This window comes from Sorex fumeus, unplaced genomic scaffold, assembly GCF_029834395.1.
Source record: "Sorex fumeus unplaced genomic scaffold, SorFum_2.1 ptg000030l, whole genome shotgun sequence".
NCBI classification, from domain to species: Eukaryota; Metazoa; Chordata; class Mammalia; order Eulipotyphla; family Soricidae; genus Sorex; species Sorex fumeus.
In genome coordinates, this window is record NW_026606087.1 from 14,295,817 (window position 1) to 14,311,277 (window position 15,461).

General features: G+C 37.4%; 2 protein-coding genes across 2 annotated transcripts; both read left to right on the top strand.

Annotated features, from left to right (window-relative positions):
- Nucleotides 1-5,704: 5,704 nt before the first annotated feature.
- On the top strand, nt 5,705-7,158 carry LOC130025134 (hemoglobin subunit beta). The gene is made up of 3 exons (XM_056116065.1): nt 5,705-5,861; nt 5,988-6,210; nt 6,907-7,158. The coding sequence occupies exons 1-3, from the start codon at nt 5,770-5,772 to the stop codon at nt 7,033-7,035; spliced, it is 444 nt and encodes a 147-aa protein (XP_055972040.1). The 5' UTR covers nt 5,705-5,769; the 3' UTR covers nt 7,036-7,158.
- Nucleotides 7,159-11,548: 4,390 nt separating this feature from the next.
- LOC130025145 (hemoglobin subunit beta) lies at nt 11,549-13,008 on the top strand. Its single transcript, XM_056116090.1, has 3 exons — nt 11,549-11,705; nt 11,831-12,053; nt 12,772-13,008. Exons 1-3 carry the CDS (start codon nt 11,614-11,616, stop codon nt 12,898-12,900), a joined length of 444 nt encoding a protein of 147 aa, XP_055972065.1. The 5' UTR covers nt 11,549-11,613; the 3' UTR covers nt 12,901-13,008.
- The last annotated feature ends 2,453 nt before the right edge of the window (nt 13,009-15,461 follow it).

Genomic DNA, 15,461 nt, shown 5'->3' on the forward strand with positions numbered 1-15,461 from the left:
CCACTTCTTATATATAAGTAATTTATTTGAAGTTGAATAAATAAAAGTCACTCACCAATCAAAAATAAAGAATTTCATTTTTAATAGCAGAGAAAGCACTAATATATAATGCTGAACCTTCTAAGACTTAGAGACTTCTGAAAATGCATGAAATATTACACTTGGGGTGTGTGTGTGTGCATATGTGTGTGTGAGTGTGTGTGTGTGTATGTGTAAGATTGATTTTAAGGAGAAGTAAACTTGCTTCCTGGACTTTAAAGTTATATACAATAGGCTTTTAAAAAATAAAATGAATCATTATTTATCCTATAGGTAATATGCTTGGAATACACCTATGTATGCCTTTTTGAGTAATAAACTCCCAAAGTATGTTAGATCATGGCTATAGAAGTGTATAGCAGTAGTATGTGAGGATTGGGGATTACAGATTAGATATAAGTAAAACTTTAACACAGAAACAGAGGGAGAAGCAACACAGAGCATACATAACTCCCTACATTAAATCATTGCCAAAAAAAGATTCTAACACACTCTTTTTTGACACAAAAATGCATTTTTTCACCAGGTCAAATGTGTTTTCTGACATAAGTGAGTAGGTGCATGGTACTAGTCAGAAACACTGGTTTATGAAACTCAATATAAAAGGATGCAATATTGAATTCACTACATTATCAAATTCTAGGTTATTTTTTCAAATTGATACTGAACTGGGGTATTTATTCCTATCTGCAAGATCTAGGAAAGTGTGAACTCCATTTAAACCTTGAAAACTAAGGAGATCTGTGGATTCTTCTACACTACAGTTGAATATCAGAAGCATATCTCATATGATTGTTAATGCTTCATTTAATATCCAACAAATTTATTTCTAATTATTGCTCTTCATTGCATTTCTTTACTCTAGTCATGCCTCATGTACAGGCATTATTGTTTAGCAATAAGCGGGTGGACATTTTGCAGTGTGAATTGCACAGTAGAATTACCTCAAGAGAGCCACACAACAGTATTAGAGACAGAAATGTATACCTTGATAAACCTTTTTTGTCTGAATAAAACCCTTGGTAGTGACAACAACAACCACTTGAATGTGACTTTTCGGCCACACCCAGTGGTGCTCAGGATCTCTTCCAAGTTCAGCAGTGCTCAGGAAGCTTCCAGACACCACTATGGTTTTACTGTTAAGAAAGCTACTCCTTCTAGTCTTGGGTAGGGTGAATGTGGAAGTGGCCAGACTAGAAATCATGGGATAATAAACACTAGATTGATGGGGGAAGAAATATAGAATTTCTGAAAGGACTGATCAGGAGGCATCTTATATATCTTGACTTTCCTTTTTTGTTGGGACTATGATTATGAAATAGGCTCCCTTGATCAAAGAGTTTTTATAGTTTTAGTAACTTGTCCTACATCACTGTGATTTTTGGGAATTCTAAAATCAAGGTTCTTGATTTTCTGGGACACAATTGTGAATGGGATTGTTATTTTCATGTCACTTTCTTCTCTCTTGCTATTTGCGTATAGGAAAGCCATGGACTTTTGAGTATTGATTTTATAGCCTGAAACTTAACTATACAAGTCTTTTGTTTCTAGGAGTTTCTTTGTAGAGGTTTTAGGCTTCTCTAAGTATAGTATCATATCATCTGCGAATAGTGAGAGCTTGATTTCTGCCTTTCCTACCTGAATGCTCTTAATATTTTTTTCTTGCCTAACCACTATTGCAAGTACTTCCAGTACTATATTGAACAGCAGTGGAGAGAGTGGGCATCCTTGTCTTGTTCCTGATCTTAGAGAGAAGTGTCTCAGTTTTTCACCATTGAGAATGATGCTTGCTGTAGGCTTGTGGTAGATGGCTTTAACTATATTGAGAAAAATCCCCTGTATAACCATTTTGGCAAGGGTTTTCATCATAAACGGATGCTGGATCTTGTCAAATGCTTTCTCTGCATCTCTTAATATGATCATATGTTTTTATTTTTGTTGATATGATGGATTATGTTGATTGATTTCCGAATGTTAAACCATTCATCCTTGCATTCCTGAGATGAATCCCACTTGGTCATGGCGTATGATCTTTTTGATAAGTTTTTGTATTCTATTTGCTAGTATTTTGTTGAGAATCTTCGCATCAGTGTTCATCAGGGATATCGACCTGTAGTTTTCTTTTCTTGTGGTGTCTTTGTTTTGGAAAATAGTATGGTCAATTTTTAAAAAATTAGAAATTGAGCTCCCATTTGACCCAGCAATACCACTTGCAGAGAAGCAAAAAAAGTATAGTCAAAGTGACATTTGCACTTGTTTTTTCATTGCAGCACTGTTTACAATAGTTGGAATCTGGAAAAAACCTGAGTATCGGAGAACAGATGACTGGTTAAAGAAACTTTGGTACATCTACACAATGGAGTACTATGTAGCTGTTAGAAAAGATGAAGTCATGAAATTTACATACAAATGATACTACATGGAAAGTATAATACTAAGCGAAATGAGTCAGAAAGAGAGGGACAGATATAGAAAGATCGCATTCATCTGGGGAACATAAAGCAACAAAATAGGAGACTAACACCCAAGAATAGCCTAGATAACTACCAGGAGGTTCAGTTCGTGGCTTGGAGGCCAGTCACACATGCTAGGGGAAAAGGCAGCTCAGATAGAGAAGGGAGCACCAAATTAAGAGTGTTGGGAGGATCCTCCCAGGATGGGAGATGCATACTGAAAGTAGACTACACACTGAACATGATTGCCACTCAATGACTCTTTTGCAAATCACAGCACCCAAAAGGAGAGAGAGAACAAAAGGGAATGCCCTGCCACAGAGGCTGGGTGGGATGTGGGGAATGGGGGGGGGGGTAGGAGAGATACTGGGATCAGTGGTGGTGGAAAATGGGCACTGGTGGTAGAAAATGGGCACTGGTGGAGGGATGGGTATTCGATCATTGTATAATTGAAACTCAAGCACAAAAATTTATAAGTCTACAACTGTACCTCATGGTGTTTCACTAATAAAAATTAAAAAAATATAAAGTCAAGGTTCATGGCAAGAAATGTGCAGAATTCTATTGCCAGTACTGTTAAAAATATGGTTAACCTCATAGAGAAACTTCCCTTATCTATGTGAGCTTCAGTGTGGCAAGCTCCATGTGAACCTTGAGAACTTAAGTGTGAGCTTTGCACTGTTTCTGCTTTGTGATTTTATTCCAGAAAATGAAAAAGAAATAAATGTTTATTAAACTAAAAGAACTATCAAATTAACTAGAAATTCTACTCAGGTATTTACTGAAAATAACAAAAGACACTAATTTGAAAATGCACATGCACATGCACAAGTTTATTGAAGCACTATTTGCTAATGCCAAAATATAGCATGTGGAATATAACTTAAGAAATGATGACGTTTGGGGAATCATGAAGTTAAGAACAAATGTTAAGTGAAATAAGTCAGAAGGAGAAAGACTAATACTGAATGTGTTATAAAAACAAAGGAATAGTGCCACAAAAAAAAAACACAACAGAAAAAATGTTGCCTGCCATAGAGAGAGACTCAGGTGGGGAGTGGCAGGAGGGAATCTGGGGACGTTGGTGGCCGGAAATGTATCCAAGTGAAGGGATGGGTATTGGAACAATCTATGACTGAAACCCAATCATGAACAACTTTGTAAATGTGTATCTTAGGGTGATTAAATTTTAAAAAATTGAAAAAAAAAGGTAACATATAATGGCCCAATAGAAGCCAACCATTAGATTCTATGGATATAACTGAGGTTTCCAAGAGCTTGGGGAGAAATTTGAATGTAGTGGAAGAATATTTGTGCTTTGGTATTGGATGTAATTTGGTAACCTTATAAACATCTACATAATTATTTCTACTCTTAGAAACCTATATTTACAAGACTGTATGAAAAGTCTTTAAGAAGTAAAATAAATAAATTTTCAAAGCAGCAGAAGTAACTCTAAGATTCTACAAGTTCAAAATTGTGGTCTTACCTATGGTATAAGGGAAGTGGGTGGGATAAAAGAATAGATTTATTTATTATTTGGGTGGGGATAAGGCCACAGCTGGAAGTGCTCAGAGTTGACTCCTGGTGGTGTTTGGGGCCTGTATATGGTGCCAGAAATCATAGCTGGGTTGGCCACATTCAGGCAAGCACCCTACCTGTTTTCCTGTAGCTCCAGTTCTTTTGGTTACTTTTAATCAAATTTATGTTGCACATTTAATTTGTACTGCTGCAGGTGAAATAGTTAATTGCAGTGTAATATGTCTATCTTTTACTATGTGACATTACATATTTCATTAAATATTAAAATTTAATTATTTAAAATGTTGCTAATGTAATAATTATTAAAGTATTTAAAATGGTGTTAATTAGGTCCATTATGCATCTTGATATCATATGCATTTCTACAGATATTGTGCAAGCACAAAAACTTGAATTTGTGTGTATCTTTAAGCATAGTTGTTAGGTCATAGATTTTAGATATATTTTACTTTCTAAGATACCACCAAACATTGTCCAATAGTTACATTATTTAGTATGCTTATGAGCAGAATATGAACATTTTGTTGACCTATTTTATTCCTTGTCAAATTTTGATGTTCGAAAAGTCCCTTGTCTTCCAATTTGCATATTTCACTCCCCTTTTCCTCAGGTTACATTCTCTTCCTTTCTTGCTCTGTTCCTCTGTTTCTCTTCCTTCTTCTTTCCTTTTTCATTCTTTCCTCTCTCCCTCTCTCCTAATCCCTTCCCCCTTTTTTCTTCTTTATATTCTTCCTCTCTCCCTCCTCCCTTTTTTCCTTTCTCACTTCCATTCCTTTCTCTCCTATTCCTTTCCCTTTTCTTACATACCCTTCTCTCCTTGTGGATATGTTACTGTTTTTATTTGAACTGAGAAAAGAATGAACTACCTTTTGAGTTCAATCTCCTCTCTCTCTTTCTCTCTCTCTCTCTGTCTTTCTCTCTCACTGTGTGTGTATGTGTGTGTGTGTGGGGGGGTGTCTCTGTCTATCTCTCTTTTTTTGAGATAGCTGTGGACACTGCCACACTATCATTATCACAGACTGTCAAAATGACTGAATAAGCTAAACTATATTAAAGTTCTTATCTCTTCAGAAATTAGTTTTACATAGTTTAAAAAACATTTTAACTGTTTTCTTAGCTCTGAAAAAAATTTTCTGTACAATCCACCCACCAAAAACCCCTTCAGAATTAGTACAGAAAAAACTATCATTTTAAATTTTGTCAGTGGGTTATTTTTTTCAGTAACATGCATGACAAGGGATAAAAAAGGATTTTCTAGGGTGTATATTAACACAAAAAGGAAGAGTTCAAAATGATTTTATATGTATATCAATTTTAGCCACTTCAAATTATACAAAGAAAAAGAAAAACTCATTTAATATCTAATTGATAAATGGTCTACATTACAGGCATTAGTTAATTTATTGATAAAGCACAAATATTGGAAGAGTTAAACTCAACACATAACTGAGACTGATAATCTATTTGTTCTAAAATCTTCAGAGAAAATAAGGTCAAGAGATTGAATTTACAAATTAGAACAGCTAATCTGAGGATGAGTTCAAGGAACCTGCAAGAAGAGGGTGTATCTATATCTTATAAACCAATGAATTACTGCCACGACTTGGACCAATCTACTCCCAGAACAGAGAGGGCAGGGCCAGGGCTGGGCATAAAATGAGGCTCAGAGGCAGCTGCTGCTTACACTTGCTTCTTGACACTTCTGTGTTGACGAGCAACCAAACAAACCGCAACCATGGTGCATCTGACTGGAGAGGAGAAGGGCATCATCACCGGCCTGTGGGGCAAGGTGAACGTGGATGAAGTCGGTGGTGAGGCCCTGGGCAGGTGGGTATCTGGTGTGTAAGCTAGGTGAAAGGGAGTGAATGAAAGCCGGGTATGGGGAGCCAGCCCAGGCCCGAGGTCCCAACAGGCACTGACGCGCCCTGGGCTCTGTCTGGCTTTCCCCCATAGGCTGCTGGTGGTGTACCCCTGGACCCAGAGGTTCTTTGACAGCTTTGGTGACCTGTCCTCTGCCTCTGCCATCATGGGCAATGCTAAAGTGAAGGCCCATGGCAAGAAGGTGCTGCAGTCCCTGGGTGATGGTATTGGCAACCTGGACAACCTGAAGGGCACCTTTGCCAAGCTGAGTGAGCTGCACTGTGACAAGCTGCACGTGGATCCTGAGAACTTCAGGGTGAGTTTGCATAATCCGTGTTTTCTTTGCACAGTGCCATCTTTCTCTTTCATTCTTTCACTTTCCTTGTCTCTCTCTAATTCCCTTTACATCACCATATACCATTTTTGTCTTCTAAATCGTTATAGTTTGATGATATTTTCACCAGAATTAATTTTTTTCCTTTCCTCACAATCTTGCTCTTTTTTCCCCTCAAGCCTGCATGCAGTGTGTTATCTTTTCCTTTTCTCTTATATTTCTATCTCAACTTTCATACTTCAACTGACATCTGAATTAATGTAATGTTCTTGTCTCCTTCTTATGAATGAAGAGAAACTCATATAGTGCTTCCAATGGGGATTGGAAAGATTATTCTAAGAAAAAGTGCACAGGATATTACTTCAATATCTCTTCAGTTTTGAATTCAAGTGTCAATAGACGATTTTAAAAAGCAAATTCGGTGGATAAAAAAGAGAATTAGAGGGAAAGAGAAAGCAGAATAAATTGTTAAAAGACAGACCAGGTATAAATAATCTGTCACTTCAGCCATATGTGCCACATACCATTTGGATATGATACTCATTTTTTTTATGGAGTAACTTCTCAATACATTAGAGTAGAGTATTGCCACAAACACGAGTATAACCCATTTTTTCACAAGACAATCTTGATTCCTCTGTTACTCATATGTATGTGCCTCTGTGCTTCTCCCCACAGCTCCTGGGCAACGTGCTGGTGTGTGTGCTGGCGCGCCACTTTGGCAAGGAATTCACCCCTGCTGTGCAGGCTGCCTTCCAGAAGATGGTGGCTGGTGTGGCCACTGCCCTGGCTCACAAGTACCACTAAGAATTTGGCCTCTTTCCCAGAAAGATGCATCCCATCTTTCTGTGGAACCTGTCTTCTGAACCTGGAAAAACAATGCCCACCTTCATAGGTGTGGTTTATGCATAATAAAGAACTTTCTGTTCACCTCCTGCTTCTGTTAACTTATTTATTACTTCCTTGGGGTCTGGGAACAATCCTGAGCATCAAAAGATAGGGAACTCTTGTGTCTTTTGATTAAAAGGCGAGATAAAAAAAACAGAAAAGAAAAGCATCAACACAGGGTCAACTCAATAGAGGACACATCTACCTCAGCAATATAGGGTTTGAAATTTAAAGGACACTGGATTTACATTGACTCTGGGGCAAACACATCTTTACACATAACTTTCAGTCTAGTGCTGTGATCTCTTTACAGCATTACTCAAATATCATACCACAAAGTAAATAAATTAGAAAATATAGTCAGTCATTTTCCCTCTTTTTACCTGTGCAATACTACATTTCATAAAGTGTTCCTGTTCTAAGAAGTTACTTTCCTCTCTCCTTTGCATCATAGCTTTTACCCCCAACCACCTCCTCCCTAGTTCAGGTACAGTTAATAGCTTTGTATTGCTTGTCACGTTGCTTACAATCAAGTTTCCTATGATCAACTCAAGTATATTTCTTCCACCCTTTCTTCTTCACCCATTTTTTACATCTTGTAATTTTCTTAATCATCATAATACTCTTTATGCTGTATGAATATTCTTGTCTATTTTCTATTTCTGGACATTGCTATTATGTTTAATGTTTTCCAAAGGCAATGGATATTCAGTAAGTGGAATAGTCTGTAGGGGGTGAGTTAATAAATATTTATATTAACAATCCTAAATTCATTACACAGAATGGAGAAGAAACTTACTGAGTCAAAAGAGTGATTTAGGGCTTTATTATCTGAAAAGGGAGATACAAACTACCCTGTCATAAAAAAGAACAGAAATTAATAAACTATTCTTGTTTTTTTTTTAAACCCTGTATTTGGCAAATGAATCTAAGCTTGAAGTGTACCTAAAATTTTTAATAAGAAAAATATAGGAACAACATACTGCGGGTTGTTGGGGCCCCAACAACATTAAGTGGGGCGATATCCAGAAAAATTAATAACCATATATTAGGTAGTGGAAGTGAAATATCTTCTTTTTATATTTTCATTCATTGTTGAAGTTCCTGTAAAAGTTGGAGTGAAATTATTAGTCCCTTAAGATTAGACTGCTATTTAATTTATAAATTTAACAAATAATTATTGCCTACCTATCATAATTATTTGTATATGTTCGATATTCTTTCAATTAACATAGTATATATTTTTGAAAAACAGAAAAAAGAGGAGGTTAGGGGAGTGGAGGAAAGAACAGGGAACAAATGCGAAAGAGGATCATACAATATTGTATCTACATTTTCATTTGCTTTAAAATAGTTTCATCCAATTTAACATCCGGGGATTTAAATGTTATTTGCCTTATGCATTTATTGAGATGTAATGTAGTTTCCTGAGGATTTTGCCTGCCTTTGAAGTTAATTCTTTACACATATTTATATGTTGGTGATCAGATGGAAATAAAAACATTTGCCCCTAAAGAATAATTTCATATTTATATAGCAAAACACTGCTCATTATCTCTCATGATATTCAGTGAAGTTAACACAAGGTTAAAACAAGAACCTAGCATGTGAAGGAAATGTTAATATTGAAATTAATGAGGTACTATTTTTCAAATTGTAGCAAGTTGGAATGCAGGTTGTAAAGTAATGATTATGTTGAGCTATGACTTTTTAATTTTTTTGAGATAAATAGACTTTTAAAATGTTTGGATCAGGGAGATAACACAGCAGTCTGGAGCAAAAAAAAACCTGAGTTTAATCCCTGAAGTGCAGAACCCCAGAGAATAAACAGTTCTAACCCTAATGGTCCCCAGCTGGTACTGACCATCACCATTTTGCCATACCTGGCCACCTATCAGACCCACAAAATGTTTCAAGTACCTTCAGAAGCTTGAGTACTATTTGGGAGGCTTGTCCTCATCCTCCAAAATAAATTTGAAAAATTGAAAATGCGTTAGTTAGCCTACATAGAAGTGATTTTATGTACATGTCTGCCCTCCTCTCACCCTCCCCCCTACCACACACACCAAGTTGCACTTTTCTTGGAACTTTTTATTTTATTTTCTCACGAATTGAACTGAATTCTTGAAAGTGTGTTAAACTGAGATAACAAAGAAAGTGTGTATCTGGAAGAGAGAATTAAATGATGACTTTGCTTGACTGAGGAAAATAAAGATTAGATTGCTGAAATGTTCCACTAAGGAAATTTAATATTGAACACTAGAGACTAGAATAGATATGAAAGTTCTCATTAGATGCAATTATAAAAGAAATAACAGAGCCAGACATCTCTGAATAAATGCCATGGTAATCTGAAAAAAATGTAATGTTCATCCTCAATTATACTCACACTCAGCCATCTGGGTACAGAACAATTAAAATTAGGCAAAACTTGACATATTGGAATAAACAAAAGAAACTCATTTCTATTTATCTTGGGAAATAGGTATGCATATTTTTATTTATTTATATGCATGTTACATTTTCCCATTTGTGTTGATGGGGGAGGGGTGGTGAAGGGAAGAAAAGATGTTTCATGCACAGAGAGTTGGGATTAAAGTTGAAAGACAAAACTGGTTACACCTTACCACTTCATACAGTAGAAGTAAAACAGTGATGAAAGTCTCATCATTGTTTTCATTCACATTTAAAGAATTTAAAAAAAACTCCATTTATTTAAAAGTCAACATGTCCCCAAGACAGTAGAAACAAGAGTCAGGAGGATTGATTTATGGTTGGATGCCTGCCTCAAGTGCTAGGGGGAAAGGCAGTGGGATAGAGAAGTGACAACCATGAAAGACAGTTGGGCATAATTACTCTGGATAAGAACAGTATGCTAAAAGTAGGTAAATGAACAAATAAGATAACTCTCAGTATCTATATTGCAAACCATAATGCCCAAATGGAGAGAGAGGAAGATAGAGAGAGACAGAGAGGGAGAGAGAAAGAGAGAAAGGGAGGGAAAGAAAGCAAGGTAGCGAGAGAGAGAGCAAGATAGAGACAGAGAGAGACAGAGAGAAAAGTGCCTGCCATAGATCCAGGCTGTAGGGGGTGGGGGAGGAAAAACAGGGAGAACAATTTGTGTTGGGAAATGTACACTGGTGGAGGGATAGATGTTGAAACATTGTATGATTGGAACCTGATCATGAACATCTTTGTAACTATGAATCTCATGGTGATTCAATATAATAATAATTACACCAGCCACCACCACCCCAATAATAATAATAATAATAATTGAAAGAACTCTTTTTTTTCTAAAAGTCAAGATGTAGAATCTTTTTGCAGATAAAAAACTCAAAGTAAATTGGCTCTGCACTCATGGATCACTCTTGGTAGGCTCAGGGGATCAAACATGGTGCCTGAAAATGAACCAGGTTCAGTCCCGTCAAAGCAAGAGCCTTTCCCTATACTATCTCCCTGGCTTCATGCTGCTAACAGAACTTCTTACATGGGAAACAATTCGAGAGGCCATAAATTTACTTATTAAAACATTGCTTCCCTCTACTACTAACAACTCGAGATGTTAGTTGAGTTTTTGTTAGACTTAATTGCATTTTTCACTACATTGACAGTTCCCAATGATTCAGTCCATGGACACTCAAAGCCAAACAGAATGCTATTTCACAGAGTACTTAATATTTATTCTACTTTCCAACAATCATGTATAGGCTATGTGGATAAATAATTTTTTTTCTTACCAAAATTTATTCAACTGAAGAGAAGAAAGCTATTCTTGGTACTGAAGCACAGATATTCTCAGTAATATCCATGTAATTGTCTTGGGATAATCTGAAAACAGAGAGGATTAGTCCTGTACATGTTTTGCAGGTGTGGAGAGACGTGGTGTGGGGGGTGGTACACATTCAGTGATACTAAGAGCTCCTCCTGGCTCTGGGCTCTGGTGCTGCTGGCAAGCTTGTTGGACCTTACTGTATGGAGTGGAAGGGTGAACTAGGTTAAACTACATGCAAACATAAATGCCTTCAATCCTGCACTTTCTCTTAGGCCCCTTCCCATAGATTCTACAACCAGTCAGTGAATATCTCCAATTTTTGGAACAACAAACCTTCAAAATAAGGAAATTAAAAAGGTTTAGTAAGATAAAGCAACCTCTAGAAAACGTTCCAAAAAGTAGCTGATAACAAACTGAACAAGAAAACTTGGCAAGGGTAGTGTTTTAGCAGATGACTTGAGAAAAGACCTAAAGAGAGGAGAAGAGATGACTCAGGGTCTAAAGAGTGAGACTTGGGAGGCAGTGCCACACTCCCAAGGGCATGTGTGTCTGTCAAATCCAGACCTGAGCCTCCAAAACCACACCCCAGCTATGACCAATCTGCTCCCAGAACAGAGAGGGCAGGGCCAGGGCTGGGCATAAAATGAGGCTCAGAGGCAGCTGCTGCTTACACTTGCTTCTTGACACTTCTGTGTTGACGAGCAACCAAACAAACCGCAACCATGGTGCATCTGACTGGAGAGGAGAAGGGCATCATCACCGGCCTGTGGGGCAAGGTGAACGTGGATGAAGTCGGTGGTGAGGCCCTGGGCAGGTGGGTATCTGGTGTGTAAGCTAGGTGAAGGGGAGTGAATGAAAGCCGGGTATGGGGAGCAGCCCAGGCCCGAGGTCCCAACAGGCACTGACGCGCCCTGGGCTCTGTCTGGCTTTCCCCCATAGGCTGCTGGTGGTGTACCCCTGGACCCAGAGGTTCTTTGACAGCTTTGGTGACCTGTCCTCTGCCTCTGCCATCATGGGCAATGCTAAAGTGAAGGCCCACGGCAAGAAGGTGCTGCAGTCCCTGGGTGATGGTATTGGCAACCTGGACAACCTGAAGGGCACCTTTGCCAAGCTGAGTGAGCTGCACTGTGACAAGCTGCATGTGGATCCTGAGAACTTCAGGGTGAGTTTGCATGATCCGTGTTTTCTTTGCACAGTGCCATCTTTCTCTTTCATTCTTTCACTTTCCTTGTCTGTCTCAAATTCTCTTTACATCACCATATACCATTTTTGTCTTCTAAATCGTTATAGTTTGATGATATTTTCACCAGAATTAATTTTTTCCTTTCCTCACAACCTTGCTCTTTTTTCCCCTCAAGCCTGCATGCAGTGTGTTATCTTTTCCTTCTCTCTCATATTTCTACCTCAACTTTCATACTTCAACTGACATCTGATTTAATATGATCTATTCTTATCTGTAACTTACGCATGAAGGAAAACTTATATGGTGCTTCCTCTGGGGGTTGGAAACATTGCTCTAAGAAATGAGGCACAGGATAATGTTCTTTATGGTAATGCTTCAAATCTGAGAAATCTATTACAACTTTATAATGTGGGTTCTCAACAGAAAAATGAATGTCAGAAGGCTGAGAAGTAGGGAGAGATGGCAGAGGTAATTGTTCAAAGACAGACAGTGTTCACAATGATTATTAATCTAAACCAAAAGAATCTAAACATGTTCTATTGACATCAATGATATTTTTTCCTGTTTGTGGTGTTATCTTTTCAATGCACTGGATTAGAGTATTAGCAGAAAGAGATGAGTGTGGTCCAGTTTCTCAGAAGACAATCGGGATTCCTCTGTTACTCATGTGTCTGTGTCTCTGTGCTTCTCTCCACAGCTCCTGGGCAACGTGCTGGTGTGTGTGCTGGCGCGCCACTTTGGCAAGGAATTCACCCCTGCCGTGCAGGCTGCCTTCCAGAAGATGGTGGCTGGTGTGGCCACTGCCCTGGCTCACAAGTACCACTAAGAATCTGCCCTCCCCCTCCCCCGTAGAGACCACTGTCATTTTGAATTTGGGGAAATAATGCCCACCTTCAAGGATGTGGTTTCTGCATAATAAAGAACTTTCAGCTCACCTTCCTGTTTCTTTTTACTTATTTATTAGTTCATGGAGGTTTTGAAACAACTCTGAGGATTTAAAGATAGGGAATATGTGTGCCCTTTGTTAAAAGGGCAAGGGAAATCAGAAAAGAAAAGTGTGAACACTGAGTACTTAATAAAAGGCATTTCTTTCTCAACAGTGTAGATATTATAAAAAAAACTACATTTGAAATTTAGTGAATACTGGCATTACATTGATTCTGTGGGAAAATTACATCTTTAGACATAGTTTTCAGGATAATCTCTAATCCATTTTGGAAACTGATCACATATATCCACAAATTAAATAAATCAGTAAATAGAATCAGATATATTCACTTTGTCCTACTTTTCTTGCCTGCACACAAGTGTTCTTACTGCAAGGAATAATTTTCTTTCTTATTTTTCCTCAACTCTTTTGCCTCAAAAGTGCCCTTCTCAGTTTAGGTAAAGTTAAAAGCTCCCAAGTTGCTTTTGATCTCTCTTTAACTTGGCTTCAATCAATTATCTTATAACTAGACTAAAAAGATTTTCCCTACCTTTTACTCTTTCACCTGGTATTATATGTTATAATTTTCTTAATATTTGTAGTACTTTATGTTCTATAAATATTTTTGCCTACTTTCTGGGCTGGAGTGATAGCATAGCAGATAGGCCATTTGCCTTGCATATGGACGACCCGGGTTCGATTCCTCTGCCTCTCTTGGAGAGCCCAGCAAGCTACCGAGAGTATTCCGCCTGCACAGCAAAGCCTGGCAAGCTACCTGTGACATATCCGATATGCCAAAAACAATAAGAAGTCTCACAATTTGTTGTGAGACTTTACTGGTGCCTGCTGGAGCAAATCAATGAACAACGGGAAGACGGTGCTACTTTACTTGCTATTTTTTCAGTATACCATTAAAACTGTTGTTGATTACTCAGTGCTTGGTGTATTGCTCCTGGTGGTGCTTAGAGATCATGCAGTCCCTGGGATCTAAACTAAGCTACTGCTACAGTCCTTTGAACAGCTCCAGTCTCCTGTTCAAGGCTTCATTCTTGGTTGCTTTGACTTTGTTTGAGGACCAAACTGGCAGTATTTGAGGTTGCTCTGATCTTAGGTAGTATCTCACTGAACTCCTTACAGTACTATGTGGTGTTTGAAAACTAAACTGAGTCTCAGGCAGCATTTTGAGCCATTTCTCTGGCCCATCAGAATTTGATAATTAATTTTATAATTGTTGCTAAAGGTTAAGAAGAATTCTATTTTTGAAAATTTAATTTCCTAAAGGTGCACTTATTTTAACCCTTCAGTTGGTACTTCACTTGGAATTTACTTTGCATTTAACATTAATAGGAATGCAATTTTTCTTTTAGTAGTATGATGTTACTAAATACATTTTACAAATTCATTAATTTTGTGGGATGCACACTCAGCAGTACTGAGGGGATATACCTGGCTATGCATTCAGGAATCATTCCTGGTGGTACTCAGAGGACTACATCGGATGCCGGGGTATCGAACCCAGGTCTGCCTCATGCAAGACAAGGTCCCTACCCACTGTTTGTCTCTGGTCCCTAAATTCATCTATTATTCTGTTTGTGATATTATGTTTGTAATTTTGCAACTCACCATAGATGCATGAATCTATGGCTTAACTTTCTGCACATTGTGTATTCGTATTTGCTTATTCTTCCAATAGCATCAGATTTTTGAAATGACTTATTTATTTTGAATTGTAATTCCCAATTTGTCTAAAAATCAATTAAATTTTTCTAGTTACTCTTATGTATTTTTTCAAATAAACTTGTACTCCCAACAAAGCATCTAGCCATCTGAGTTTGCCTTGACTTTATTTTATTTATAACATTGTAGTCTTTTTCTGCTGACTCTTTTATTTTATTATTTTTATCTTATGATTTACAAGATTGTGTTTTAGGGGTCCAATTTCATACCTCTTCAAAATATACGTAACTACTCTATGTCATCAACAATTAACAATATGTCCCACCACAAAGCATTGAACTCCCTTCCTGCTTACATTTCTTTTCTCTAGAAACTTCTCACCTTCTGTCAGAGACCAAAGCTGTTTGATTTTATTCTACTCCTTTGCTTTGCTTTTCTCTATCCTACACTGTGTGAGATCATCTAATATTTGTTTTTCTCCACTGATTTTTATTTCAGCACGACCCTATAACTTTCATTCATGTTATTGTCAAAAGCATAATTTTATTTTCATGTGTATGACTGAGCGGTACATATTCTCTCTCTCTCTCTACATATATATATATATGTATGTGTGTGTGTTACATTTTCTATACATTTGTATATCACTGTAAGCTTAGTAACAATTACAACTTGGCTGTTGTACATAGTACAGCAATGAGTTAATATATGTTAGATACATTTTTAATATTTTGAAAATATCATATATATAAAAAATTTACAAATGTGAACAATAAGAAAAC